Source organism: Bombyx mandarina, chromosome 11 (genome assembly GCF_030267445.1).
Source record: "Bombyx mandarina strain Sakado chromosome 11, ASM3026744v2".
NCBI classification, from domain to species: domain Eukaryota; kingdom Metazoa; phylum Arthropoda; class Insecta; order Lepidoptera; family Bombycidae; genus Bombyx; species Bombyx mandarina.
Window position 1 is genome coordinate 5,589,923 of NC_143218.1, and position 27,796 is coordinate 5,617,718.

At 41.2% G+C, this 27,796-nt stretch overlaps 4 protein-coding genes across 7 annotated transcripts in view; 2 read left to right on the top strand and 2 right to left on the bottom strand.

Moving 5' to 3' along the window:
• Window positions 1-1,206: 1,206 nt before the first annotated feature.
• Window positions 1,207-12,041, top strand: vir (VIR_N domain-containing protein). 2 transcript variants are annotated; one of them, XM_028180304.2, is made up of 9 exons: window positions 1,207-1,388; window positions 1,468-1,759; window positions 3,530-8,199; window positions 8,650-8,901; window positions 9,496-9,649; window positions 10,261-10,402; window positions 10,676-10,750; window positions 11,805-11,878; window positions 11,950-12,041. In XM_028180304.2, the coding sequence occupies exons 1-9, from the start codon at window positions 1,326-1,328 to the stop codon at window positions 12,000-12,002; spliced, it is 5,775 nt and encodes a 1,924-aa protein (XP_028036105.2). In that variant the 5' UTR covers window positions 1,207-1,325; the 3' UTR covers window positions 12,003-12,041. The 2 variants fall into 2 exon arrangements, with proteins under 2 accessions (XP_028036105.2, XP_028036106.2); XM_028180305.2 differs by having other exon boundaries at window positions 10,679-10,750.
• Window positions 12,042-12,565: 524 nt separating this feature from the next.
• Window positions 12,566-14,942, bottom strand: LOC149501958 (uncharacterized). The gene is made up of 3 exons (XM_089731551.1): window positions 14,787-14,942; window positions 13,311-13,454; window positions 12,566-12,661 (listed from the first exon to the last, which is right to left on the bottom strand). Exons 1-3 carry the CDS (start codon window positions 14,940-14,942, stop codon window positions 12,566-12,568), a joined length of 396 nt encoding a protein of 131 aa, XP_089587677.1.
• A 1,237-nt stretch (window positions 14,943-16,179) lies between these two features.
• The window catches only part of LOC114247391 (E3 ubiquitin-protein ligase znrf2), a 96,174-nt gene continuing 84,557 nt past the window's right edge, over window positions 16,180-27,796 (bottom strand). For all 3 annotated transcript variants that reach the window (XM_089730821.1, XM_089730822.1, XM_028180347.2), the window contains 3 exons: window positions 19,032-19,127; window positions 17,975-18,080; window positions 16,180-16,677 (listed from right to left, as the gene is read on the bottom strand). In XM_089730821.1, the coding sequence (XP_089586947.1) occupies window positions 16,620-16,677; window positions 17,975-18,080; window positions 19,032-19,127 (260 nt within the window). In that variant the 3' untranslated portion in view covers window positions 16,180-16,619. The remainder of the gene's footprint in view (window positions 16,678-17,974; window positions 18,081-19,031; window positions 19,128-27,796) is intronic.
• On the top strand, window positions 24,425-26,307 carry LOC114247389 (uncharacterized). The gene is made up of 2 exons (XM_028180346.2): window positions 24,425-24,656; window positions 25,901-26,307. The coding sequence occupies exons 1-2, from the start codon at window positions 24,425-24,427 to the stop codon at window positions 26,305-26,307; spliced, it is 639 nt and encodes a 212-aa protein (XP_028036147.2).

Genomic DNA, 27,796 nt, shown 5'->3' on the forward strand with positions numbered 1-27,796 from the left:
GGGTGTGTCCCGACATACAAGATTGGCTACACATTATGTAAGCGTGCATCTATCTAGTGGATATCTAATATCGAATGTTACAGATCTATGTTACATCTAGGTGCCTTCAAATTGGACTACAGCTTGTAGTATTGGTTAAAGGGGTTATGGATAATATTTCGGTCGTTCGTGTGCACAACTCTGCTCTAACTATGCCAATCTCATACATAACAGGTATGTATATTGAGGATAAGCTTTGAACAAATCCAAAAAACTACTCGCTAAAACAAAAAAAAATCATTCCACATAGTGGCACGTGAGCCACTGAAATAAAAATACCCAAACTTCAACAGACAAAGTGGCGAAGACAAAGGCCTTTCTGAGATCCTCTATTAATGAAAAGTACCTAGAACATAGAAACATTTAGGTTTTGATTTGAGGTAAGTATGCACACATGTAAAGATATTTAAACATCGCTAAAGAATACAAAATACATACTCATGAAACCTGATGAAATCTATATAGGTCTATGGATGAAATCCATATAAAGGTTAAAAAGTTATTTGTCAAAAATTACCCGCTTTTTCTTTTTTAATTTGTCATAAATATATAAGATTGATGTCATGATAAGAAATGAAACTTTTATTTTTCAACGAGCATTAGTTACAAAAATAATCGTAACACGATTTTATTTGTCTATATATCTTTATATCTTTTCAGATAATACATAATTTTAATAAAAAAGAACCTTTGACAGAATTTGACGGTGTTAACTAATAATAACCCATTGAAGTAATAAAGGTCTATGACCGAACCACCTTATACATCTATATCATGAGAGAAAATAACCGATTTTAATTTATTTGGATAGATACTTACAATTCGACCAATGAAAACCGAAAATGACCGAAAATGACCACCATTTTACTGAGATAATATTTCGTCCCAAATCATCTCATCTTATTTCTTTTAATTTCATCCCAGTTGATTAATATCTCAAATTAATCATCATCATTTCACTCCATATTATCATTTTTCATAAAAATATCCCTTAACATACCATGTCATCTCATTTCATTTCATTTCATTTCATGCCATTTTCAAATTTATTTATTTATTTTAATTATTATTAATCAACTTCATTTTATTTCATAATATAATATTTCATAAAAATATATTATATATATTATAAAAGATTAGGCTGTATGGTATGGTACCTTTGCCTTTCCATTTGGAAAAATAAAACTACTGTACTGATACTGTAGATTATAGAATCTATGCTTCTAATTCTAAAATATTAGTAAATTCATGTGAATAGAAATTACTAATATAAATTAAACAATACAATGTCGAACTCGGAGAAACCCGATCTATTATTCTTTGATACGTTCTCACACGACACAAGCGAGGTAAATAGTATATTTATCAATCAAATCGACTTAATGTTTTGCTTGTTTTTCAAAACCATTCTTCGCTTTGTTATTACAGGAATTGAATCTGGATTTAGTACAGTTTCCAAAGTCTGTCTATGTAAGAGAAATACGTGTTATTCCATTGGGTGCCCGAGTTGAAGGAGACTTCCCCGGTCGAGTTCGCTTAGGCGCCACAAACCCTACGAAGTTTCATATCGACTTTTTCGTGAATGACCTGAGTAAGCCTGGAGCTTCCACTTTCGAAGCTTTGGGTAGTTTGGACTACTGTCAAAATGGACAGATTCATATGGAGTGTGGAGCTGATGGTGACCATCCTAGGATCCCTACTGATGGCCTTGTATTAAGAGGTCAGTAATTATAACCTGTTCATTTGGACTGAATTCTTCTTGACTGACGAAACAATGTGTTCATTTAATTATGTAGATAAAAGTAAGTAAACATAAAGGTAAGAAAACAGGCAGTTTTATTTTCCTTATGGTTTGATACCTGGCACCAGAAATGTAAAAATATATGATTAGTGATTTTCATTATATTACCATAGATGAACAAAGTGAGCTTATTTGGTTGAAAGGGTTTTTGTACACATGGATTTAAAGTCTCAATTGTGGAGCAATATGCATTTTTGGTTTCATGTCCAGTTGCACAATAATTAAAATTTCCAAAACAATATATACAGGGTCTATCTTAAATAAAGGATAGCCTATTATTCAGAGATAGCTGATGTGGAGCTGTAAGAAGAATTATTTTTTATGTTTAATTTAAGCCTATTTTCATATTGGTTTTTAATGAAGTCATGATAAACCATTTGTTGTATAAAGAAATGGTCTGTGCTATAGCTACCCATTATCTTAATAATAGACCTAGTTTGCAAAATTAATTACATCAGAGAAATACTACACATTTCTTGAAAAATCAAAGGTACTTCTTTAACTACTTTTAACTACTTAAAAGGCACACTGTTATCATCAACAGCCCACAGCTGCCCACTGATGGACAAACACCTCTCCTAATCTACATCACCGAGCCCAGTCTTTGTTTTTTTTTCCCATCTACCTTTAATTGGCCATCCTTTGAAGTTAATCTCACCACCTAGCTGTGTGGTACCCCACATTACATTTGCTATTGCATACCATCCACTCAAAAGCCCTTCTTCTCCAGTTCACTGCTACTGCAGCTTAAAGTTGTGTCATTGACTTTATTCTCTGTTAAATAATGAGGTAATTCAACTGATTTTATCCTTTAGAGAAATTCCAAGCATAGCTCTTTCCATAGCTTGCTGTGCAACCTTGAACTGATGGATTACAGCACTGTGGGTATTCACAGTTTGAGTCCGTGAGTCATATCCAGTTAAACTCTCTGGTTGAACCCTTATTTTCAGGCACTGTGTAATGTGCAATCAAAAATCTTCATGAAGTTTGATGTAGACTGTCCAGAACAGTAATTTTTTATTACACCATCAATGCCTAATCGTGATTTTACTCAACAACAATACAAAAATATGCTTAAATTCATAATTTCAATACATTCAATAGTATTTTAATAAAGTAAAATACATATTCAGAAGGAAATATAAAAAAAAATTCATTTTAACATCTTTGACAGATCTAAATAATTTAAAAGTGTAAAAAAATTAAATGGAAGTGTAAATTAAAGTAAAAACTAGACTGCCCTATAAATATTATTATTGTAATTAAAATGGGAATGTGAAAAAACACCTTACAATTACATATCTAGACATGGCTGTGCACTTTGTGTGTGCCACTTAATGTAATCCTTACAAGTGATCCTTGACTCTTAATATCGTTACAGGCTGGTTCAAGATAAATAAAACTTCCACCGAAGTACAAATTAAAACTCTATTTAACACTTAGAACACTTTACAATTCGTGATATACTTCTTCCGCTTCATTTCGGGTGATCCATTTGCTGTTTCAATAATATCAATTCTAAAATAATGGCATTCAAACTACTTTTGTTATTCTTTTAAATTTCATAAGCTGGTGATGAACTAACCTACAATTGAAGTAATACCCTTACCTATTTTTATATTTTATATTATTTATAACATTGTCAATTTCTACCTTTTACACTCATTAACAAAAAATACATCATTTCAGGATGTTACACTACCATCACTCTTGCTGTTTACGGGACGCTCACCCAGATATTACCAGAAACACCAGTTGGTATCAATCCCCCTCCCACTATTCAAAGACCCGCAGTCAACCGAGATGCGCCACCAGCAAATGTGACACAACCACCTGACTGGAATCCAGAGCCAACCAATCCAATACCATCATACACTGGTAATGTCGCCAGCACCAACCCCGATGTCTATACTCCTAATACCTATCCAGAAAATTATGAAAATCCAATTTATCGAAATGAATATTATGAAAACGAGCCTCCGAAAGATCCTAGGACTTATCATGTGGAAGGTGATTGGGAAAAGAATAGAGATATCAACTGTGATGGTGAAGGCGATAGATTGCGACGTAGTTCAAGGTCCATGGAGCGCGATAGGGATAGGCAAGGGCACGGTCGAAGAAGGTCAATGGACCGGCGCAGTCGAGACTCGTCAAGGCACAGAGATGATAGAATGGAACGACATCGGTCGAGAACCAGAAGTCGGGAACGAGAGTATATCGTGCAGGGCGAGTATCGCACTCGCAGTCGCTCCAGATCACGCAGCGCAGACAGGGTGCGGCCTCACTCCACTGAGCGCGACTGGGACAGGGCCTCGTATAAGAAGGATGAATACAGGCGCCACCGCGAACCGTCGTACGAGAGGACTTCTTATGATAAAGAAGCCGGGTCTTATGAACGTCGATCTCCATACGACAAACGAGCACCGTCATACGAGAGAAAGATAGGTTATGATAAAAGATCATCGCCGTACAAGCGTGGCGCTTCCTATGAAAGACGAGCACCGTCTTACGAAAAGCAGCCACCTTACGAACGTAAGCGATTGTCTCCTTATGGTCGAATTAGAAGTTCTAGCTACGGAAGTAGATCGCCGAGTCGCGATGACCCAAGGAAACGGCCTAGGACTCCACCGGGAGAAAGTCGTCGACCACTCTCACCACGAGATGGAGAAACAACTAGTCCCATACATTCCGTCAGATCTGAAGACGATTATGAGAGAAGTGGAAAGCAAATACCCAGAGTAGACTTCTACCATCAGAGCTACCGTCACAAGCCTCCTATAAGGAGCCCTTCTCAAGAACACGCTGCTCCTTTCGTGGAGACTCATTCAAGCCTTGTCACTGTCCCGATAGTCGATAATCCTCCAAAACCAGAAACCCCGAGCGGCAACACTGACGAAGTCAAGTCTATCGATGCTGAACAATTTGAACCGATTCTGTCTGACGAGGATATTTGTGACGACCTTGAAAGTACCTCGTACATGGAGGTGGATTATGACGTAAACGAATATGTCGGTGTCGATGACATAATAAAATATTTCAATCCGTTCAAAGCGGAGTGGTGCAAATATGAATATATTAACAAAATACAATATCTAGGGCCCAAACGTGAAGATGTAAAAGACGTGCTATCAGCCAAATTCGATGACTTGTGTGATGTCAGTCCTGACCTCTTCAAAGTTTTAGAAATATCAAAGAAAACTGACCAGAAATATTTTACGGATTCGTTCAAAGACATTGATAATACGATGAGAGAGGAGTGGGTGCACCAGTGCGAACAGATGTACGTCGCAATGACGAACCTCTGCAGAAGTACCGATATTGTAGTTAGAATCTTCCAAGATCCAACTCCTTCCGACGAATTCGGTGAAATTAACAAAACACTGATTGCTTTTTGTAAGATTGGTCTGAATTTCGGTTACGCCCTGTCTCAACAGCAGCCCACTTACAAGATAAGGCACATGAAATGCGGCATCCGCCTGGCCGAGGCCCTGGTGGCTCACAGACATAACGAGCTCGTAACGAGAGAGCTGCTGGCAGCGGACATAGACCTGCCCATGTTGCTGCTGCAGTTGTACGCTGAGGAGTACATGGCACTGAGTATACGACTCATGGTCCTCAAGGCGCTAGACGCGTGCTTGTCATCAAAAATCTCAATAGATAATTTCATGAAAGAAAAGCTATTCCCCAAATTCGACAAGAATGAAATGGAGAGAAAACCCAAAAATGGGTACCGAGCTCTCATATCCATGATGCAAGCCGATCCACTAGCCAGACTAAAGTTTTCAATAAGCGCCCTCATTAAAAAGCTGAATATATATGAAGTGCTGGGAAAACTTCACGATTTGGTAGCAGATCTCAACAAGAAGCCGGATGCAGAAACCAACGAAGCTGACACTGAGTTTATAGTAAACTGTTTTGAAATAGTCATTGACATGTACCGATCTCAGTGCTTCCATCTGTCGCAGCCGAAGCGGTTCCTGCCCGTGTCTGCTCAGTTCGAGATCAACAAGGAGTGTAGCAACGACACTTTGCTCGAGTTCTTTAGGATCCACAGCGTTCTGGAAGTCTGTCTGTGTCTCTTGACTGGCCCTAAAACTTGCAACAACCTGGTGGTCGCCAGCCCCGTGCACGACTTGATTTACGAGTTGGTCAATTCAGTGAGCGGCTTGAACTTCTTGTACAGGAACATGGAGCTGAGCGAGCTTCTCTTCAAGACCCTAATGCAACCTTACAGCCAACAGACTGTGGAAGAGTTTCTGTATCCTCACGACTTGAGCAATTATTCCGATTTGCAAATTCTTGGGCTGGAGATGGCTTATAAATTAAGAGCTTTATATTATTTGCAATCGATTTGCGACTTGCAAGCTGGTCAAGGCGACGAAAATGAACTGATCGATCGCTTGCAGTCCTTATACTGCCTCAGCTTCGGCTGCATCGGCAGGACTGCGGTGTCCGACGTCGTCGTGATGGGCGACCATGCGGATTGCCTGATGGAAGTCTTCGAAAATGACTCGAGAAAAAATAAAAGTGATTCACCTTCTAAACAAAAGTCCCCAGCAAAAGGATATGCCATAGAATTGATCGTATCGGCAGTGCGGTTTTCAGCCAATGTGACGTTTTTAAAGAAATATGGACAAAGACTCATTAACGTCTCAAAAGATCACGACAGATTTGAGCCGAGCGTCTCCAGCGTTCTTCAAGAAGTGATACCATATCTGAAACCGGTTGAAAATATGAGCCTCTTGAACGGGGACGACCTGGCAGAATGCGTGGAGATCCTAAAGGCCAACTCGGAGCATTCGGCCGACTTGCCCGGTGAACTCACAACTTGTCTTCGAGTCCTGAGGCACTTCTGTGTCTCCGACCGCGATACCAACGTCGCCATTGCCAACGAGGCGGCCGCGCAGGAGTACGTCGAGCTCAAATACAAGTATAACGTGCTGCAGCTGTACTCCCTGGACGGCGTGGCGCACCTGGGCGGCGTGCTGAGCAGGCTGTCCACGCGCTTCGAGCAACCGAGCATGCACACCGCATTCTTCGCCTCAGTCAAAGGATTACAGCTCGCCCAAATATTGGTTCCATGCTTGAGGTTGTTGGACGAGATGTTGGCGAGAGTCGTTCGTTGCCGGGGACCGCGATTCAGAGACCTGACGGCGGCTCCTGTGCTGCTGAAGACGTACGGCATCGCCAAGTCCTTCCCGGTCGGCTGCGTCGGCTACAGGACGGCGGCCAAGGCTGCAGAAGCCGCCGTCAAAGCGTTGCTGACCTACGCCCAGCCGATAGCGGATGATGCGAACGACGGGGACTCGATCCGACGAGGGCCGTGGACGTCCCTGTGCTCCGAAGTCATCCAGTACACCATGACCGCCCCCTACACATTCGTGCCAGGATTGTTGGTGTTTTCCGAGTTGCTGCCGCTACCGTTACCGATGCAGGCGAAGACGCCACCGACTCCGCGGGAGCTGGAGGACGCTTGCAACGAGAGAAGGCTGTGGTCGGCACATTTGCACGCGCTGTCGAACGATCTCACCGACATGATCCAGATCATATGCATGTCCACGTATCGGCCGGTCGTCCACATGCTGAGGCGAGTGTGCGTGCAGATAGCCGACCTAGCTCCGAACACTGCCGCCACGGTCGCGCACGCCGCAGTGGGCGCCGTCGCCAGGGAAGTCAAGCCGGGAGAACCCGCCACCGCGAGCTCGGCCAGGGTTCTAGGATTTTTGACATGTCTTGTGTCACACGCGCCTCTGAAGTGTGCCGTCCTCCACGCCCTAAACACCGGCGGACCCAAAGCGACAGAGATTCAGTCAGCTCTGTGCGGAGTGCTCAGTCTGCCGAACGCTGCGGGCGACCATTCCACCGCGCAAGAGTTCGCCGCGCACATCCTCGCCGCGCTCTGCGACGTGGACATCACGCTCACCCCGGTCTCCTCCCTCCCGGATAATTTACTCGCAAATTCGTTACCAAACAAGGAAGCGCTGGCAGCTTTCCTCGATGCCTCGGCAGATTGTCTGGAGTCTAGCACAAAAACTTGCTCCGTGGCGCAGTCGATACTGCGAGCGTATTTCGTACTGACTGACCACGAATACGGTTTTCAACAGTTCAGGAAATTTGTGACAAAAAAACGTGAAGCTCTGGGGACATTTTTCAAATGGGCCGTGGACGGACCCGGTGAGGATAGGGCGGAATGCTTGAGCCTATACTTAGATCTCATCAGGATATTGAAAGGAGAAGAAGGCGAGGGTGGCCCGGTGGTCAGGAAGTCCGTGTTGACTGTAGCCGAAATGGCGGACATGCTGGGGTACTCTGTGGGAGCTGACGATCATCCGGTTATGAGCTTGGAGAAGATTTTGAAGGTACGTTATGGTTTTAACGCTCATAACTCATGATCATGTTTAAACTTCAAATGACGTCTATAATGTGCTTCCCACTCGGTAAGCACATTATAGAATGTTTAGTTCTGGTTGTTTATTGCAAATGTGAAGAAATAAATCATAACTCAATTCAAGAAATACACCATAGTAAATAACTTAAATATTATTCACCCTGGGAATATATAGTTTAATCATCTGAGATAAAAAATTGACAAAATATATTCAGTCACTTTTTCACAATTATATTCAATAATATTAATTAATCAATAATAATATTCAAACATGCCAATCTCTGATGATTTCATGGGCATTGATCTTTTGTATCAAAAAGTAAGCTAGCTGATTACAGAAAACTTATGTTTAAATAGTACAAAATTAAATCACAGTATTTTTTTTATCAATGCCAACAAATAGTGAAATTTTATTGTTCAGGATCGCAACGCAGAGGAAGATGCCACAGCAGTCAAATTCCTTGTTGGCCACCTTCAGAAGTTAACCGAGCGCGGCTCCCCACCCCCCGAGGGTCCGGAGGCCGTGCCCGCGGCGCCCGACAGCCTGGTGGCCCAGTTCGCCACGCGCACCGTGCACAGCCCGGGGGAGCCCGCCGACGAGAGACTCACCACCGGCTACTGGTTGAACATCCCCTCGGCCAGCGGAGAGGACTATGTTCACGATCATGAATTAGTAAGTGTGGGGGGGCGCAGTACCCGGTGCCTACCGAATGCACTGGTATGTGCAGGCCCACAATCCTTTTACTGGTGTTAGGATCTCTTGTAAGGTAGGTACCACCAGGTGGGCTGTGAGATCGTCCACCCATCTAAGCAACAAAAAAAAATGTGTGTGTGTGTAAGTCACACACGGTAGAAGTGGAACTTATAAAATATAAAAATAATCGCAAGGGTCAACCACCCCGCAGTGCAATGAAGTAGCCGCACCCCGGGGGAACCGCCTGCATGATCACGGTATCGTCGATCAACTGTGTAACATCTCATCACCCCGATTCAGGAATTGTTGAATTTACGTGCAGCGACATCTGTTGATAACAAACTAAATAGAAATAAAATAAATATGGCATGTAACGGAAGAAATTAAGATGGCGCGTAACCGAAAAACGTTACATAAGTTTTTTCCTCCCTACGTCGATAAAGAAGTTTCACTTCAAAAATGTAACTGAGTTTTGGAATTTCAGCAGTATTTTTCATGTAATGTTCTTTATTTTTCTGCGGAAACGAACATATCAAATAGGGTCGTTGATGTAAGTGTCGGTGGGGGCGGCAGGTACCGTGCGACATCATGGAAGTGGCGAACAGCTACCTGTCCGTGGGCGGCGCGTCGTGCGGGGGGGAGGCAGTCGCCAGCGCCGTGCGGAGGCTGGCCGGCTGCCTCGACACCAGGACCGAGCCCCGCTCCTGCGACGACAAGAGGCCCGCAGGTAACCTTCACGCCCTCTGGGGGCCGCGAGCCCACCCTCAGGACTGGGAATTAGTCCTTACAAGACCCACCTCATCCGGTCACACATGCTGGTCAAGTATTCAAATCCTTAACGCTACCAGCCAGCCAGCCAGAGCATTTGGAATTAGTCTCAAAGGATCGAGTAAACAGAAGACCTACGTCCCACCTCATCCGGTTACATGCTCGTCAAGTCATTCAAAGAGGTTACCTTACTGAGGTACTTTATTGTATTGACATATATGTGGGATGGTATGGCGAAATCTAGTGGGGATTTAGTTTAACATCAAAACCTTTTATTTTTTTAAAAAAAATGCTATTCATAACATCGTCATATAAATTTTATTGATGACTGTCGTTTATATTTTCTTATTTTAATATAAAATTAGTATGCCAGTGTGAAATGACCAAAAAGCACCGATCTTCCCACTTACATATACATACACATATAGGGATAAATAGTTGTGTATCTCTTTACAAGACAGTGTTGTGCTAAAGATAAATCGAATATATGTAGTCCTCGTGTGAACAAACTGTGTGTTGTCCCCACGAGAAGTTAAGTACAGTCTCGTTGAGTTGTGCGTCGTGTGACAGTGGAACGGGGAGTGCGGGTGTCGCGGGGGCGGGGGGAGGCGCCGGACGCATTCCGCTGCCGCCCCCCCAACACCTCCCGCCCCCCCAGCCTGCACGTGGACGACTTCACCGCGCTGCACCACACCTACACCAACCTCAGCAGGTACGCTCAGACTTCTAGAACGAATATTTACTAAACGAGGATCAATTTTAGTTTGCTGGGTAGAAAATAAAAGCTTATTGTTTTAAAAGCCTCATATACTGCTAGTTGTGCACCACTGAGTGCGTTGACCCCACGCAGCATCGCGCGTGCTACATTGACGCTTCGAAGAAATGTAAATTCCTAGTTGTCTCACGGACAGAACGTAAAGAACAAATAGATAGAAATGCTACTACAACGCAGTGTGCGTGCGTAGTGTAACTTCGGCTGTTGCAGCAGGGGCGCGCGGCGTGGTGCGGACCGCGGGCGCTTCGCGTCGGCGGCGCCGGTGCACGCGCATTACCGACACACGTGAGTGCCGGCCCCAGCCGCAGGAGCCAACGACAACAGATTTGCTAATAGAACTATCATTTTAAGTTCCACACATTCGTGAGCTCGCAATATACATATTTCTAATTAATGTTCAGTTTGCTTAGTGCGAGTTTTTTAACGTTCTCGATAGCGTAAAAGTTAGCCCAATTTTGTATGCAGTTGGAACAGCGCCCCTAGCGGCAAACGTAGGCAAACAATCCCATTCCTTACAAATATGAGCTAACTTTTACGCTATCGAGAACGTTAAAAAACTCGCACTAAGCACACAGGTGTTTATAAAGTACACGTTAGTACAGCAGGGACACCGTCGCTAGGGCGGGACCGAGCGTCTATATTGCTGTTGTTGAAGTGAAACTTCTAATGCGACTTCCATCAAGGTTGCGTTAAACGTTTAACGCTCCTGGGGAGGGGGAATAGAAAGAGACAGAGCGAGAGTGAATGCGTGGCACTCGAACGCATGCGCTTGGTATACCTGTTACAGGCCAGCGCGAGCGTTAGCAACGAGTAGCGTCCTATATTTTAATGAAGTATTTAAATATCTTATATATAAAATTCTCGTGTCACAGTGTTAGTTACCATACTCCTCTGAAACGGTTTGACCGATTTTTATGAAATTTTATATGCATGCTCAGTAGGTCTGAGAATCGGCTACTATCTATTTTTCTTGTATCGAGGCATTAGGTATGTGGTTGAATGAGGTTTTGTTATTTTTATATTCCCTCATCGTTCACAGCGCTACATGCCTCTTTCACTCATTTACCACATCCTTACACACTTACAATAAGTTACTTTTTTTTTTTCTACACTAGAAATTCCCTAGAAATCTTATATAGAGCAAAACAACGTTTGCCGGATCAGCTAGTATAATATAAATATTGAAGATGTCGCATCTCTTACACACAACATTCTCTATTATAAGATCAATCTGATTTAATAATGAAAATGCACGTGCATTGTTTTTTGTACACTGCACGTACGCGTTGTCGTGGCGGCGCCGCTGACGTGCGCGTTGACTGTGTGCATGTGTCGGCAGGCGCGGGCGCGGCGCGTGGGAGGCGGGCGCGCCGCACTTTGGGCACTACCCGCCGGCGCCGCAGTACATGCTGGGTGAGTGCGCCGACACGCCGCCCGCCCAGGGCCCGAGGGCCGCACCACACTCACCCGCCGACTGTTCGCAGGTGGCGCGTGCCGGGGACCGCGCGGCCCGAGGCACCGCTCCTTCATACGCTGAGGGGACCGCACTGGACGCGATATACACTTGTAGAAACTCGTTTTGTGTTTTATTTATTTGCGTAACCCTCCCCGCGGACCGGAGACTCGCAGCTCCGCGTCCTTCCTCCCTCCGTCCTACTACGACCTAACATTGTCAGTGTGCTTAGTACGAGTTTGTTAACGTTCTGGATAGCGTAAAAGTTAACCCAATTTTGTATGCAGTTAGAACAGCACCCCTAGCGGCAAACGTATGCAAACGATACCATTCCATACAAATATGAGCTAACTTTTACGCTATCAAAAACGTTAAAAAACTCGCACTAAGCACACTGAACATGGTGACGTGCACTCATCGTTGTGACGTCACGATTAACACGTAATGACCATGAGTGCTCACCGACTATGTATAATGTTGCCTTTATTGAGACAATAGGGATATCTAGTACAAAGAATTAGATAAAATTAAAAGCCAAGCATTAAGTACATCACAAGCTTAAGTTATCATTGTACGGCTGCGGGCGCGCGCGGCGATCCAACAAACTTGTGTCGCCTATACCTTGTAGTCCAGGATAAAACAATAATTCATTTGGCTTTCCTTTTCGGTGTACGTCCTGCCAGTACCCTCGAGGAGCTATTCTGGTTGCACCGGCCTGGTGGAACCAGCTCATGGAGCTTATCCTAAGAGTGGAATTAACAATTTTACACGGGCAGATTTCGGGACCCACCATCCAACTTGAGATATAAGTTCTAAGGTCTCAGTATAGTTACAACGGCTGCCCCACCCTTCAAACTGAAATGCATTACTGCTTCACGGCAGAAATAGGTGGGGTGGTGCTACCTACGCGTGCGGACTCGCAAGAGGTCCTACCACCAGTAAAATTGCTGTTTGAGTGATCTTGAGCCCTCTGATAAAGCCCATTGTGAGCGACCGCGTCTCAGTGGCATTTGTTATCACTGGCGACACACACTGATCGAAGACTCGTCTTGAGACACTGTGACATTTGTGATGAGAAGATTCTGCGTAGCTTTCCAAACGCTAGCCATCTGAGTTGGATTTTTTTATTGGCCTTGTAGACAGGCGAACATACGGCCTACCTGCTGGTGAGTGGTTACCGTCGCCCATGGACTTCAGCAATGCCAGGGGAAAAGCCAAGCCACCATTAAGTACTCTCCATAAGCCTCGTTTGAAGAAGGACATGTCATGGCGCTCGGGAAATACCGTAGAGGGGAGCTCATTCTAAAACCGGATGATGCGTTGCAAAAAGATCTCTGGAAATGCACTGTGAATGAACGCAGTGATTCTAGATAGTATGGATTGTTATCATACAAACACTTTGATGTACCGGCAATCAGTTTGACATCGTTGGAGAGACTGCATCATGGTCCAGATCTCAATCGAATCAAAGGCTTTCTCGTAGTTCACAAATGCTAAGCATAGCGGCAGGTTATATTCCTCGGATTTTTGTAAAACCTGCCGCAGCGTATGAACGCTGTCTATGATACCAGTGGCTGGAAATCATCAAACCTGCGCGCAAGACGGTTCGTAATAAGGGGACATCCATTAAATAATGTGAGACATTTTCGAAAAAAATTCGCCCCTCTCCCTTCGTGAGATTTCGTAAGATTTTTCTCAACTACGTCCTCCTTCCCCTAATCTCACACAATTCTCCAAAATTTATGGTTTTAGCTGTAAACGTTAGATTATTAAGAAAAAAAGACCAAAACCTAATTTATTCTATTACTTTTATTGAAGAATAGCAAAGACCAGTATTTGTGAATATTACCGTAATTTAAAATCACAATTATAAAATCAAATAATATTAAACAAAAGTTTTGAAAAGATTTATTCTTATTCAGCCCATGGAGTCCATCCAAGTGATTTTCAATAAAATCATCTGTTCCTTAAAATTCGCTCTGAAATTAGCCGCTTCCAGCCGTTATCGCTTGCGCACAGAAGCTCAGTAGATCGTCGTGTGACAAACCGCGAGGGTCACAATTTGCGCGTTTGCCCAGTACGTGCATGATGTGCGGCATGTCGAATGTCTGCGACTTTTTGCGAATTACTCACGTAATTATTTATTATTTAAGAACCGCCCCTTCCCTCCTAAGTAAGTTTTGGAAAGATTTAACTTGATCCCTCCCCCCTCCCCACCATTACTCATTCATTAATAGTGGTAGGACCTCTTGTGAGTCCGCACAGGCAAGCACCACCACCCTACCTATTTCTGCCGTGAAACACTAATGCGTTTTGGGGAGAAGAGTGGGGCAACCGTTATAATTATACTGAGACCTTAGAACTCATATTCAAATCTAAAGGTTAGTGGCGGCATTTACTTTTAAAATGTTTATCGGCTCCGGTAACCACTTAACACCAGGTAAGCCGTGAGCTCGTCTATTCATTAATGCAATAAAAATAGCATAAAAAACCCTAGAACTTGTCACGTAATTAATGGTCGTCCTCTAACAGTCGAGAGCAACATATAGGGTAAGTCCGGGGTAGTTGGCCATAGTTTTTTCTAAGCTCTGTCAAAAATCAAAAACTTATGTTTTTTTAATTATATTTATTTTTCATTAAACTTTGAAGAATCGACTTTGATATTTTAAACAAAAAAGTAACAATTTCTAAGGAGATCACCTTATTAATTGAAGTTTTTCATAAATCACAATTGGCCATCTCTCCCGAGGTATCCGGGTGTGATGGCCATAGTATTAGAGGTAAAATGGCCATAGCTTAATTCTAGACTTATAATTACTTTTTGGTCTTATTTTCTACTTTTAAGTCTTGTTTTCTCCTCTTCGTTACATCTGGAGCACGTCGTTTTAAATTCAGTGTAGTGTTCGTGAACTCAATACTGACACACTGTACATTGAAGCCACTCTTCGATGAGAAGTGTTTCGTAGTAATTTTCACCACCACGCCCAAGACAATTATCCTTTTCGAGTCTCTTTCTTTTCTCATTCTTATCTGACAGTATTTTTAATGGAATATCGTCACTATTCTAAGATAGTCTTCGAATGGCTTTTCTTTCTATACATTGAACAGTCCTTTTCTTGTCTTTTTTCCTTCTTTGTTTTGACACATTTTATTACTTTCTTTTTTATACTTTTTTTCTGCAGCATTTTTCTAGTTTAGATGTGTTCTTTCGAAGTCGAAGGTGTTTCAACTTGCTTTGCTCATTTACGCACTTGAATCAGTTTTTGTGGACTAGGTGATATATCCTGTAGAATTCGAGATGGCAGTGTAATTTGGATCCTTTCTGAACGAAGCCTCTTTCGAAGCACTCGAGTGTGAAACATTAGACATCGAGGCAGTTTTAACGCAGGATTTTGTAAACATGATTATTAGGCATCTAAAACAAATAAGAAAATACATTAATACTTTGCAAAAAACATCAAGTCTGTAACATTGCACCATGGCCATCATATACCGACTGCACTTGGCCATCTCTCCTTTTTTTCCGGGAGAGATGACCACAACAAAAACTAAAACAAGCCATGACACGAAACAAACCATTTTGAGATTTTAAAGTAGCACTGTTTGTATACTTTGCATCAAATACAAATATCACCATAATTTAAATAAACTGATACCACAATTGTGTAAAACATAAAACATCAAATAAATATTTACAAAAGTGGAAACAAAAAACAAAGGATTTACTTACTTTTTATGCTTTTTCGTCAAACATTTTATCGCACTGTTGCCCTCACGCACGACGCGCAGAAAACTAAACGTTAACCAGTGGCATTTAATGAACGGTACCTTGAAATATTTCGATAGGCCATCTCTCCCATATGGCCATCTACCCCGGACTTACCCTACACATTATTCAGGAATGAGGCAGGTCTGAGAAGAACAAACAGTACCACCACACTTCTGGCCCATGTCAGGGGCACATTCTCATCGAGTATGACGGAATTAAACAAATTTTCAAGGGCCTTAAGGGACAGATTTTACTTAATTACATTTTACTTGATATTCTAGAATGTACACGTCCATATTTTACATAGTCCAAGGTAAATAAACGTGAACAGCACTATAATCAGAGTAACAACAGAGGTACAACACACGAGCGGCCGCGATCGACGTATTGTCGTCTGCTCACCGCACGGAGAACATTCGGGAACGAATTCAATTGTAATACGGTTGCATATTCTCCGAGCCACGTTTGTAAGGGTACGAAATAAAACAATCGTTGTAAAATTTAGAAACAAATAAAGTTTTATTTATGAAGATGAAAAAGATGAAATCATACAATATATAAACGATAAGCTTACAGGCAGAGATATGTAAACCGAAGCGGGTCGTTTCGCGCGACCCGGTGACGTCACTACCACACGCACGGCTCGGAGTGCACGAGTTACTCAACTAAAACGACAATATTACTAAATTATAAATAATCCACCGAGAATTTCCCAACTTTTTTTTTCATTTTTTTTAATATTAATTTTTGTTTCCTATAATTGTCTTTGTTAATAATTTTTATTATTATCATTATCATTATTATTATTTTGTTATTGTTTAAATTCATTAAATGGTAAACGTCTCACTAGCATAAGTTTTCTTTTGTTTTTTTTATTAATATTTACAATGCCCTCTGGCGTCACAGTCTGTTTGAGCGCACTAGACGGCGCACTAGTCGCCGGGGTGCTCCGGACACGACCTGTTCACTTCGAACCATTGATCTATGCACCTGGAATCAAGAGAGAACGAAACATTACTGGTGGTAGGACCTCTTGTGAGTCCGCGCGGGTGGGTACCACCACCCTGCCTATTTCTGCCGTGAAGCAGTAATGCGTTTCGGTTTGAAGGGTGGGGCAGCCGTTGTAACTATACTTGAGACCTTAGAACTTATATCTCAAGGTGGGTGGCGCATTTACGTTGTGGATGTCTATGGGCTCCAGTAACCACTTAACACCAAGTGAGTTGTGAGCTCGTCCACCCATTTAAGCAATAAAAAAAAAAATACTAATCGAAACGAGTTGCTTCCTTAACGCCATTAGCCTGACTCAGCGTGAGGACGACGGTCTGCACACACTGTGCAGTGTCAAGAACTATATACACGGCTAGTAAAAAAAACTATCATACCTCTAAGTTATTTAATCAAAATAACACCTCAAATTTTAATATTGGTGCCGCGAAGCAGTTATGCGTTTCGGTTTGAAGGCTGGGGCAGCCGTTGTACTGTTAAAACTGAGATTCTAAGAACTCATGTCTTAAAGTGGGTGGCGGAATTTACCTTGCTAATGTCTATGAGTTTAAGCACTAACATCAGGTGGACGATAAGCTGATCCAACTGTATAAGCAATAAAAAGGATCTTGTCCTTTTTTCATTTTACATTTTCAATTATTGATAATTTTGTATGGGTACAGGGGACTGGATCAAATAAGCACAATAAATTTAATAGTTTTTAGATGCACGGGTTAGTAGTACCACCGTCTTGTCTACTTCTGCCCCGAAGTAATCCCACGTTCCGATCTTAGCGGCGAAACTGCTACACAATTGAGACTGCCACCTGTAGAGCTGCTTTTGAACAGTGTGCTTGGTGCGAGTTTTTTAACGTTCTCGATAGCGTAAAAGTTAACTCAAATTTGTATGGAATGGGAACAGCACCGCTACGTTTGCCGCTAGCACACAGAATGTTTGATTACCAGCGAATTCACACTAAACATACCATAACGAGTCAAATGACCCATTTGGAACTTTTGTTTGCACGTATCATCTTATTGCTTTTGCACACTTGACATCATGACCATTTTTCTTACGTTATTAAACTTTTTGTTGTTGTTTTGTTTTGTTTATTTTGAGTTATACTTGTCGTATACTGTAATCTATAGTAGAAATAGGTACCAGTAAGCGTTGGTATGATTAGTGTTAATCACCGTGGTTCAAATGCATCAGCATTATCTGAGCTACCACGAAGTTACTTCTACATCAATTCCTTTCATAAATTCAAATTTAAATTGAGTTTGAACAATAGGAAACGTACCCTTTATGATAGATGCAGAGGCACGGCAGGCGGGCGATAGTGTCGCCCGCGGACAGCTCCTCGAGGCATATTACACATTCGCCTTTTGAGTCGCTCAGAACATCCTCTGAAAACATAAAACACATTACTTATAATAATATGACTTGTTGTATTTTTTTGTTTTCTGCAATTTCCATGAGGCATAGCGAACGTGGGTAGTCAAAAAACGAATGTGCTAATTACCGAATCAATTTTTTTAGCAGAGCGGCACAATCAAAATTATTGTCTAACAAAAAAACAATTTATAAGAATGTTTGAACAATTCGCATTTTTATATACGCAAGAGTATTAGGTAATTAAAAAAACTATAATAAAATATTTGTAGTAAATAATGCTATTATTCAATTTAAATTTTCAATCCACCAATGATTACTACCACAGTCATAATATTCCAAACGTCGGAAATTGTAACCTAAATAAATAGACGCCAGAGAAATAAACGCAAATAATAGATTATAAATAAATAGTCTTCATTCGCCATTTTGACAGAGGTTTCCGGGTCTCCCACTCACTCCCACCACTAACACATATGTACAAATCCAAGAGTCAAGGCGGCGACCACACTGCAAGACTGAATCATAGCGTTCGGGCAAGTCTAAGAAAAGCTGATTTGTCTTCGATCCCAAACTTTAATAAGCGAAAATGGAGACCATAAAATCTGAACTGCCACGTAACCAGAAACTAGGAAAAGTTCCAGCCGAGAGAAGCTGGACTCCCGTGCACCGCGGATCATTCAGAAATATATATTAGTTCCCCTCTGCCCCTGGCATTGCTGAAATCCATGGGCGACGGTAACTACTCATCACCAAGTGGGCCGAATGCTCGTCTGCCTACACGGGCAATAAAAAAAAACTTATGGCACCAGTAATAATTGTGGCCCAAACGTCTGAAATACACGAAGTCAACGTCAGTCTCCACAAGACCTGAATAATAAACGACACCAGATCCAATGCTGGAATATACATTTAGGGGCTTACTGCGTTAAAGCTGTCGTATATCGTATGTAAATAAAACTCACCATTATAAGATAGACGTGGCCTCGTCAGGCACATTACGAGATGGCACTCGATGTCGTCCGGTAAAACGAACTTGCTGCACACCGGACATTTTATACCTGGAATAAAGACAAAACAAGCTTAGTACTGGCATGAGACCGCCGTCCTGACTGTTTCTGTAACTGAACCATCATACTTTCAGGTACGAAGGTTAGTCTTTATTTAGACTTTTTTCCTACCTATGCTGATAGTCTTGAGAGGCTATTTCAGCTTCGCCCTAACGTGTAGGTGAGCTCACGGGGCTCAAACCGGAGTGTCGCTAACACTGGTCTCAGCAAGAGCAGTGCTTCGCAGAATCTACTACCGGATCGGAAACGCGACCCACTGAGAAGATCCGGCGAGAAACTCACTGAGTTGTGTCTGTGGGTTAATTCGCTCGTCGAGCCCTTCATCGCAAGCGACGGGTTCGACGAGGACGGTGCTTGTAGTACATACAACTATGACCTCATGTCTTGACAAAGGCGATGGCATTTACGCTATGGGCTTTGCTTAATGCTCCTTATACTGCTGGCTGTTTAGTTTTTCGAATGCAGGGACTGTATTGTCATGTGCACAGATACGTATAATCACGATAATAAACAAGAACTGGCGACAGTTGAGCTGTTCGGAAGATGAAGTTTACATTAGGTCACGCTTGTTACATATTTCTACTGGTAATCTTTTTTTTTATTGCTTAGATGGGTGGACGAGCTCGACGAGTGGTACCTACCCGCGCAGACTCACAAGAGGTCCTATCACCAGAACAAGATCGATACTACAGGATCACAATAATACCAGTAGATCCTGAGGGAGTTTAACAAACAAAAGCACACATCAGTTGCGAGACAAGGAACCGTTCCATGTCGGTCTTGTGTATGTAAATTTATACAACAAAGTTTCCGGGTCTCGTGGCGTGAACATCCCGCGAACAGATGCGCCACATCTCGATGTTATAATATTCGCTCGAATTTATTTTTTCTTCCCACATTATCCCAAGAAAGATGCGCAGTATATTTTTCTGTAACATCGACACGTAAACGTCAACAACTGACGCTTCCACATCACCTGCGCTGAAGTCAGTAATTTAGCGTTACTTTGAGTGTCCGATGTAAAAAACGAATACGTGTGCTAGTCAAGGTCGCGCCCGCGTCGCTTCAGTTAATATTCAATAGTGCATTAAAACATAACTTCTTAGTGCATATCATGAAAAGAAATATGAGGTTTTCTCGTTAACGTTTGTATTACCAACTAGCTGACCAGGCAGACTTCGTAGTGCCTCAATCGATAAATAAAATACCTAAGCTTTTGTATAAAATAAACTTAAAACAAACAAAAGGAATCCGCCCGACGGAGGAAACATCAAAAGAAAAAGAAAATTGTTATTTTTATTTCATTCCGAGCATTTTCATATTTATCTACCTTTTAAACCTTCTCTGGACTTCCACAAATAATTCAAGACCAAAATTAGCCAAATAGGTCCAGTCGTTCTAGAGTTTTAGCGAGACTAACGAACAGCAATTCATCACTACATAGTATAAAACAAAGTCGCTTTCTCTGTCCCTATATCTGTCTGTCCCTATGTATGCTTAAATCTTTAAAACTACGCAACGGATTTTGATCCGGTTTTTTTTAATAGATAGAGTGATTGAAGAGGAAGGTTTATATGTCATCCATTAAATATTGGAGAAATCAATAATAAATTACAGTTTCCGAAGCGAAGCAAGGGCGGGTCGCTAGTTTTTATATAAATAGAAAGACGAATAAACAACGCAATTCTACTAGGACTTCTTATAGAACGAACGAAGCGGCAGACCTTAAGAAACATACATTCTCATGCATACAGATCAACGTAAACACCAATAAATCACTTTTATAAATTACGATTCGCGATTCCACGCGAGTTTTTCGAATAAATTACGTGAATGTGCTTGAAATGGAAGCTCATCTTACATTGGTTACTCGGCCTTGCTTGTGAAAGTTTTTTATTGTTATCCATATCTCTGGCTCCCGCCCCGGCATCAGTGCAACAAGATCAAACAAACACAATCCTACTTTCTAAGTCTGATCCAGAAAGATCAACACCAAAATTACATGAAAATTAGCGCAGTATTTTCTTCGAAGCGATCGTACAATCTAGCAAGTGGGTAGTCAGATCTATGCCTGCAATCCTCACTGCCGTCCAATCTATTACCGCCACAGCTACGCTCGTCCACAATTCATTATTTTCAGTCGAGAAAATCCTGTTTTAAAAGATCAATCCTCAGACTGCAGCTTTAACAATAATTAAGCATTCTTGTTGTTTTATTGACATTATTATACTTGTTTAGACCAGTTTCATTATGTTTTTAAAACGTTCTATCTCGTAGATTTAAATGGAAGAAACATCACTAAACTATAGATGCAGAGTCGAATCTCTACCAATCCCAGAATTAATCCACAGCACGGTCACATGACTAACCCAGCCTAGTGTACCGACCACGGATTCTTCGTGAGCTGATTTTCCAAATATCAAATCAAAGTTTTTTATTGTTTAATAACTAAACATTAACAATTAAAAAACTTAATGCATCCAGTTCACACTCTACAAAGGGAACTAGTTTTCTTTTATTTCAGTCGGGTTATATAATTATACTTTATTTAATGGATAACTGTTACTTATATAAGGATTAAAATATTATGTTTAGGCCCAACCGACTCAAAATTGAAACAAAAGAAGGCAAGGGGAACATAATACTCGTAGTTATAAGATGAAATGTGTATGTGTCTGTTATAAAACCGAATATTCCTTACTCTGTGAAAGTGTTGCACTACACAATGAGTTCTGTATCAACAAATCTGCGCTAGCAATCGCACACCCAAATTTCTTTAAAACAACTTAATTTACATTCGAATAAGCGTACCAAGCATGGGCTTTATAAAGACCTCTACGTTTTATAAGGATAGCAAATGATCATTAGACTACGCCAAAATCAAAGAAGGGTTCAATTTATCAGTTTACTTACGTATTTGAGTATATTTACTCAACTTTCCTACATAACTCCGATCGGTTTATCGGGATTTTGACGAATAAAATGTATTTTTTTTTTTATTGCTTAGATGATTGGACGAGCTCACAGCCCACCTGGTGTTAAGTAGTTACTGGAGCCCATAGACATCTACAACGTAAATGTGCCACGCACCTTGAGATATAAGTTCTAAGGTCTCAGTACAGTTACAACGGCTGCCCCACCCCCCCCCCCCCAACCGAAACGCAATACTGCCTCACGGCTGAAAACAGGCAGGGAGGTGGTACCTACCCGTGCGGACTCACAAGAGGTTCTACCACCAATAACTACATCCAAACTATTCACAAACGAGTGAACCTAACAAATATATACATGACCAAAGGTTGATCTACTGTTGACATGCAATTACCTTTGACGTACGCGTTGAAGTAATCAATAACATAAAGTCGGGCGTCGATCGATGTGGTGTGATGGTATTCGTTTCGATGGTGTTTAACTGTTTGATAAGCGGTAATAGGAGCCTATGAAAAACATAACTTCAAAGTCTAATTGAATATGCAATTTCGAAAAGGGCACATGTCGCATATTTTGTCAAATACGTTTTTTCATATATACATGTCGTTTTGAGGCTTACCTACACCCATTTTATAATAATTCCAGTAATTTTCGATTGCTTATAAACACTAAAATATGTCTCAAAAGTTCATATTCTAAATTTTACACTGCTTTAGAAAATAATCAGTTTTTTTTCATTTCCTGAACATTTTACACTTTCAGAGATGTGCCCTTTGCGAAATTGCATATTCAATTTATTTCGATGCTGCTTACATCTCAGTTGATGGATTTGATTTATGGTACGTAGACGAAAACAGTTGACTTTAGCTGCTAGTACATAATGGATACGGTAGGCCGTACTTTATTTTCCTTCCGTACCTACTTTTCTGCCGTGAAGCAGTAATGCGTTTCGGTTTGAAGGACAGAGCAGCCGTTGTAACTATACTGAGACCTTAGAACTTATATCTCAAGGTGGGCGGCGCATTTACGTTGTAGATGTCTATGGGCTCCAGTAACCACTTAACACCAGGTGGGCTGTGAGCTCGTCCACCCATCTAAGCAATAAAAATAAAATAAATTAAAAAAAAACTTTTCTCATAATTCCTATCATGAGTGGTAGGGAAGCCCTTTCTTTCATGCTGTAGTCATGTATTTGTGTTTACGGGTGGGACAGTCGCAATAGGAACTTTAATCTCAATATGGACATTTCTAGTCAGATTTACTTTTTTTTTACTACCTAGATGAGAGCGTTGAGAGGCTATTTCAACGTAACCTTGACTAGTAGGTGAGCTCACGGAGCTCAAACCTGAAGACGTTGCTAACACGAACCCTAGCAAGAGCCGTACTTTGCAGAATCTAACCACCGGATCGGAAACGCGACCCACTGAGAAGATCCGGCGAGGAATTCAGTGGGCTGGTGTGTGATTTACGTGATCTACCTGTCTACCGTGTTCAATTACCGCTGGACGACGATGCGCCCTGAGCTACTCCGATCCACTAACATTAATAAAAAAAATCTGAATTAGCGATAAAACAACTCATTGCAATTTTATTGTCAAATTTATTTGTTTTTGCAGTGTTTGTATGAAATGTATTACAATATGGATAATTTCCAAAACGTGAACACACTTCATAAATACACAACATGTATTTTTATGACTTGAGCAATAAAAACTAGTTTTATGTTTAATTCGCTGCCCATAAAGACGTTTCTTTGAAAAAAAAACACAAATATATTAAAATACAGCACACAGGAGTTGTAAAGAAAAAAAGAAGGTAAAACTTGTTTATTTTAGTAACCACTTAGTCCACCCATCTAAACAATAAAAAAAAAACGAGTGGCACTCGGGAACTGCCGCGGTAAGGTATTGCATAGCATTTTTATCAACTTATGCAATTATAATTAGACAATGATAATTTAATATTAAAACAATAATAAAACAAGACCACGCTATATTAAACATTAATAAAAGCAAAACATTAACTGTCCCCTTCACACTCATAAGCTAGACCGCGAGAGGTAGAGATGGGCAGATTTTTCATGATGCGCATGCAGTGCGACATCACGCCGCGCGCTTATTCACAAACACTACACAAGTGCAACGTGCGAATGTGCTGAACGCGAGCTACATAATAGGCGTAGTGGGGGTGTCAGATTATTTTCGTTACGGAATTCGGCGGATTCAGTCGCCGCGCTCAAAGCCCGCGATAAAATCTATGCAATAGCTTAAAAATGTCATTTCTGTTAATGAAAAGATTCAAGTGAAAGTGTAGGTTTGCGTTTATGAGTATGAAATCGTTTTAGTTATTTTCAGGTAATGAAACCAATATTCTTGACAATAATAATGTTGCCGTCAATCTCTGCGTTAGTAGACTGCAGGACCGCGTGCAGGACTTGTCGGGAGGCCAAAGAGCATCAAAACCTGTTAGAAGTTCACTGCGCCATGTGCCAGGAGTGCAAGGATAGGAGACGGGAGCGACTTGAACAGAAAAACCAAAGCCCCGCCGTTCCGAGGTCTCACGATGCGCCAATCATTACTCTGATGCCTTGTGAGTAATTTTGGAACTTTTTTTTACTGTCCCCACCTGATGATGAGTGGTTACCGTCGCTCATGGACTTCAGCAAAGCAGAGCCAAGCCCCTACCTACCGAACTTTGAACACTTTGAATGTTTATGACAAAGAGTATCTGCGAAGCATTGCTCTTGCTAGGGTTAGTGTTATCAAAGTTGTCAGGTTTGAGCCCCGTGAGCTCATCTACTTGTCGGGTTACACTGACATAGCCTCTCAAGGCTATCAGTTTAGGTAGCATGAAGGAAAAACAAAAAAAGAAAAACAATGGAAAACTTTTTTGGTTTTCAGATCTTATAGCACTTTCAACATCACTAGTCAAAGCCAGATATTATGACCGATATTTCAATAGGCCAACGACATCATCAATAATAATAATAATCATCACGCAGACAGTAAAAGTAGAAGGTTTTCGAGAGCAAAACCCGAAAAAAAAGGTGTTTTTTTGTCCAATGCAACACCGCACGCAGACGTGGTTGTAACAGCAGTTTTGTTGTCAGATAATGACATCACAACTTCTCGCTATCGGTTCGTACTGGGCTAAGCTATTCACGGTTTACGTCTACCACCACCTGGATGACCGTCTGTCTATAAACATTAGTCTCTTGCATTCTCAAATGCTCAAATATTATACAATGACTCAACAAAATGACCTTCGTACTTCTAGTTCATACTTAAGTGACTCGGAATGACGCTATTCACTCGATTGGTCTTTTTAACGATCATGACACGTAACGTGCTGCTATGATTATTATTATTTAAGTAATGGGTTCGTTTGATTTGAAAAAAAACCATTGAAAGTCTTATGTAAATATAATTTTTAACATTAGATTTGATTAAAATAACATAGCCAGTTTATTGAGGAGCTCAAGATAGGATGACATTTAAATATCGCCCCTAGCTAGGTTCAACCATGAAAAACTATATAAAGCATACTGTTCACCAACCAAACACAAGCCCACTGAGTTTCCGGTCCGGTGGTAGATTCTGCGAAGCACTGCTCTTAATAGGGCCAGTGTTAGCAACACTCCCGGTTCGAACCCCGTGAGCTCCCCTACACGTAAGGCAGAAGCTGAAATAGCCTCTCATGGATACTAGCATAGGTAGTAAAAGAAAAAAAAACCTAAAACCCTAAGACGTTGCAAGCTCACACTAAAATTTGGTTCCAGAACCGGTCAACCTGTTAATAATGATTTAATAATATTTCATATTGTAATTTCCCAGATAGCGCATCTGAGTATACCACCACCGCGTGTCCCACCCCCCCGCCGTGCTCTGATTCCGAAGAAGACATTCCGGTAGCCCTCACTGTGACCATGACCACCACAACCACAACCACGACCACTACGACAACGACAACCACCAAAGCACCATGCCCCACCTTCGCTCCCTGCAAGAAAAAGAAACTAAAATCGATAATGCCGTACTATGCCCCCATGATGCCCGTGGTCCAGCCTTGCATGTGTATGCCGTACCCTGCGATGTATCCGGGGTGCCCTTGTCCTGGACTCCAGCAGGCACCTTCATCGCCAGCTACGTTTACGAGGGAACATACTTGGACTATTCCTACGACTTCAAAAAAGTTCATTGACGTATTCGTCGGCGTACCAAAAGATGTTTGGAGAGGATGAACACATTTAACTTATGTTATGTGGTACTACTACGAGTATAACTATTTGTAATAAAGCATTGCCGCCATTCGCAGCGCTAATATACACGCAAGTAGTAAGGATTCCCCGGTATTTATCATCGATCTAACATTTTAAGACAATTAACAGAGACACATTAGACTACAAGACTAAATTTTCATTATTATCTGAAGTAAGAGCGGTTCAAATTCAACAATTCAAATAAATATTGCGATAAAACTGTTTCTAGAGCTCCGTAGTCAGGTGACAGATAATGAAACCTTTGGAATTTCCTTAGGTCCGTCAGCGGCGACCATTTAACTCGAAGCTTGTGTCCTCGTATACTTAGAGACATGAATATCGCGTTAAATAACCCCATCATAAGACCGCTACGCTATGATTAGTTTTGGCGTAAAAACCAAACAAATAACGGAACAAACAGAGCAAATCATTTACGAATTATTTATCATAATATGTTAATTTTCTGCTTCGTATAGTGATACTTGTATCTTACCAAAACATTAACTTCAACGTTAAATTAAAACACATCAAATGTTTTACATTCAACGCTCTCAAGCTAGCAAACATACACATACATACTAGTGACAAGAAACGAATATAACTTGGTAACTACACCAACTCGAATCCGATGTCTCAACAAATCTAATTGGCATCTATATATTAATACGTGAAGGAAAAACTTTGTATCCCTTTTTACGAAAATTGCGCGGACGGAGGAGTATGAAATTTTCCACACTTATAGAGAATATAGAGAAGGAGTGCACAATTCTAATATTTTTTTAAAATAATGCATAAAAGATACTTTAAATCAATAAAGAAAACATTACACACACTACCATGTATTTGACACAACACATCATAAAAACATACTCTTTGTTTACTGTCAATTGGGAAACTTTTGTTATTGTTCAAAGTCTGTGGTCGAATTGAAAACAGATTAATATTGTTGATCTATAGTGCAGTTTTGGCGAATACTGTGATTATATTATCGAATTAAAATAGTGTTTGACAATAGAACCATAATAATGTTTAAACTTATAATTTCAATTAATTATAGTCGAATTTCGACTACTGCGGGACCACTAGTGTTATTGAAATCGTCACAGCCGGTATACGAATTTTTAATACAAAAACACAATACAGAATTATGAATGTCTCCGCGGGCCGGTACTACATCTACACGAAGTCGTTATCGGTATTCGAATAGCAAACTGAAGAACGAGAACTGAATTTATAAACGTTATACCTTTTGTTCCGAGTTTATTGTTTATTTATTGTTGCATTTTTAAGCTCGAAAACAGAACGGATTCTCAAATGGTAAGTCTATATGAATTACTTCCTGTTTGTGGAGACCGTTTTAATACTATCGATTGGGAGAGTTTTCAACTCATCTGATGTTTAGCTATATTGCCCTAAAAGGGTTTGCAATGCCTGTTTATATCTCAATCTCAATGCCTGTTCCCCCGGTTTA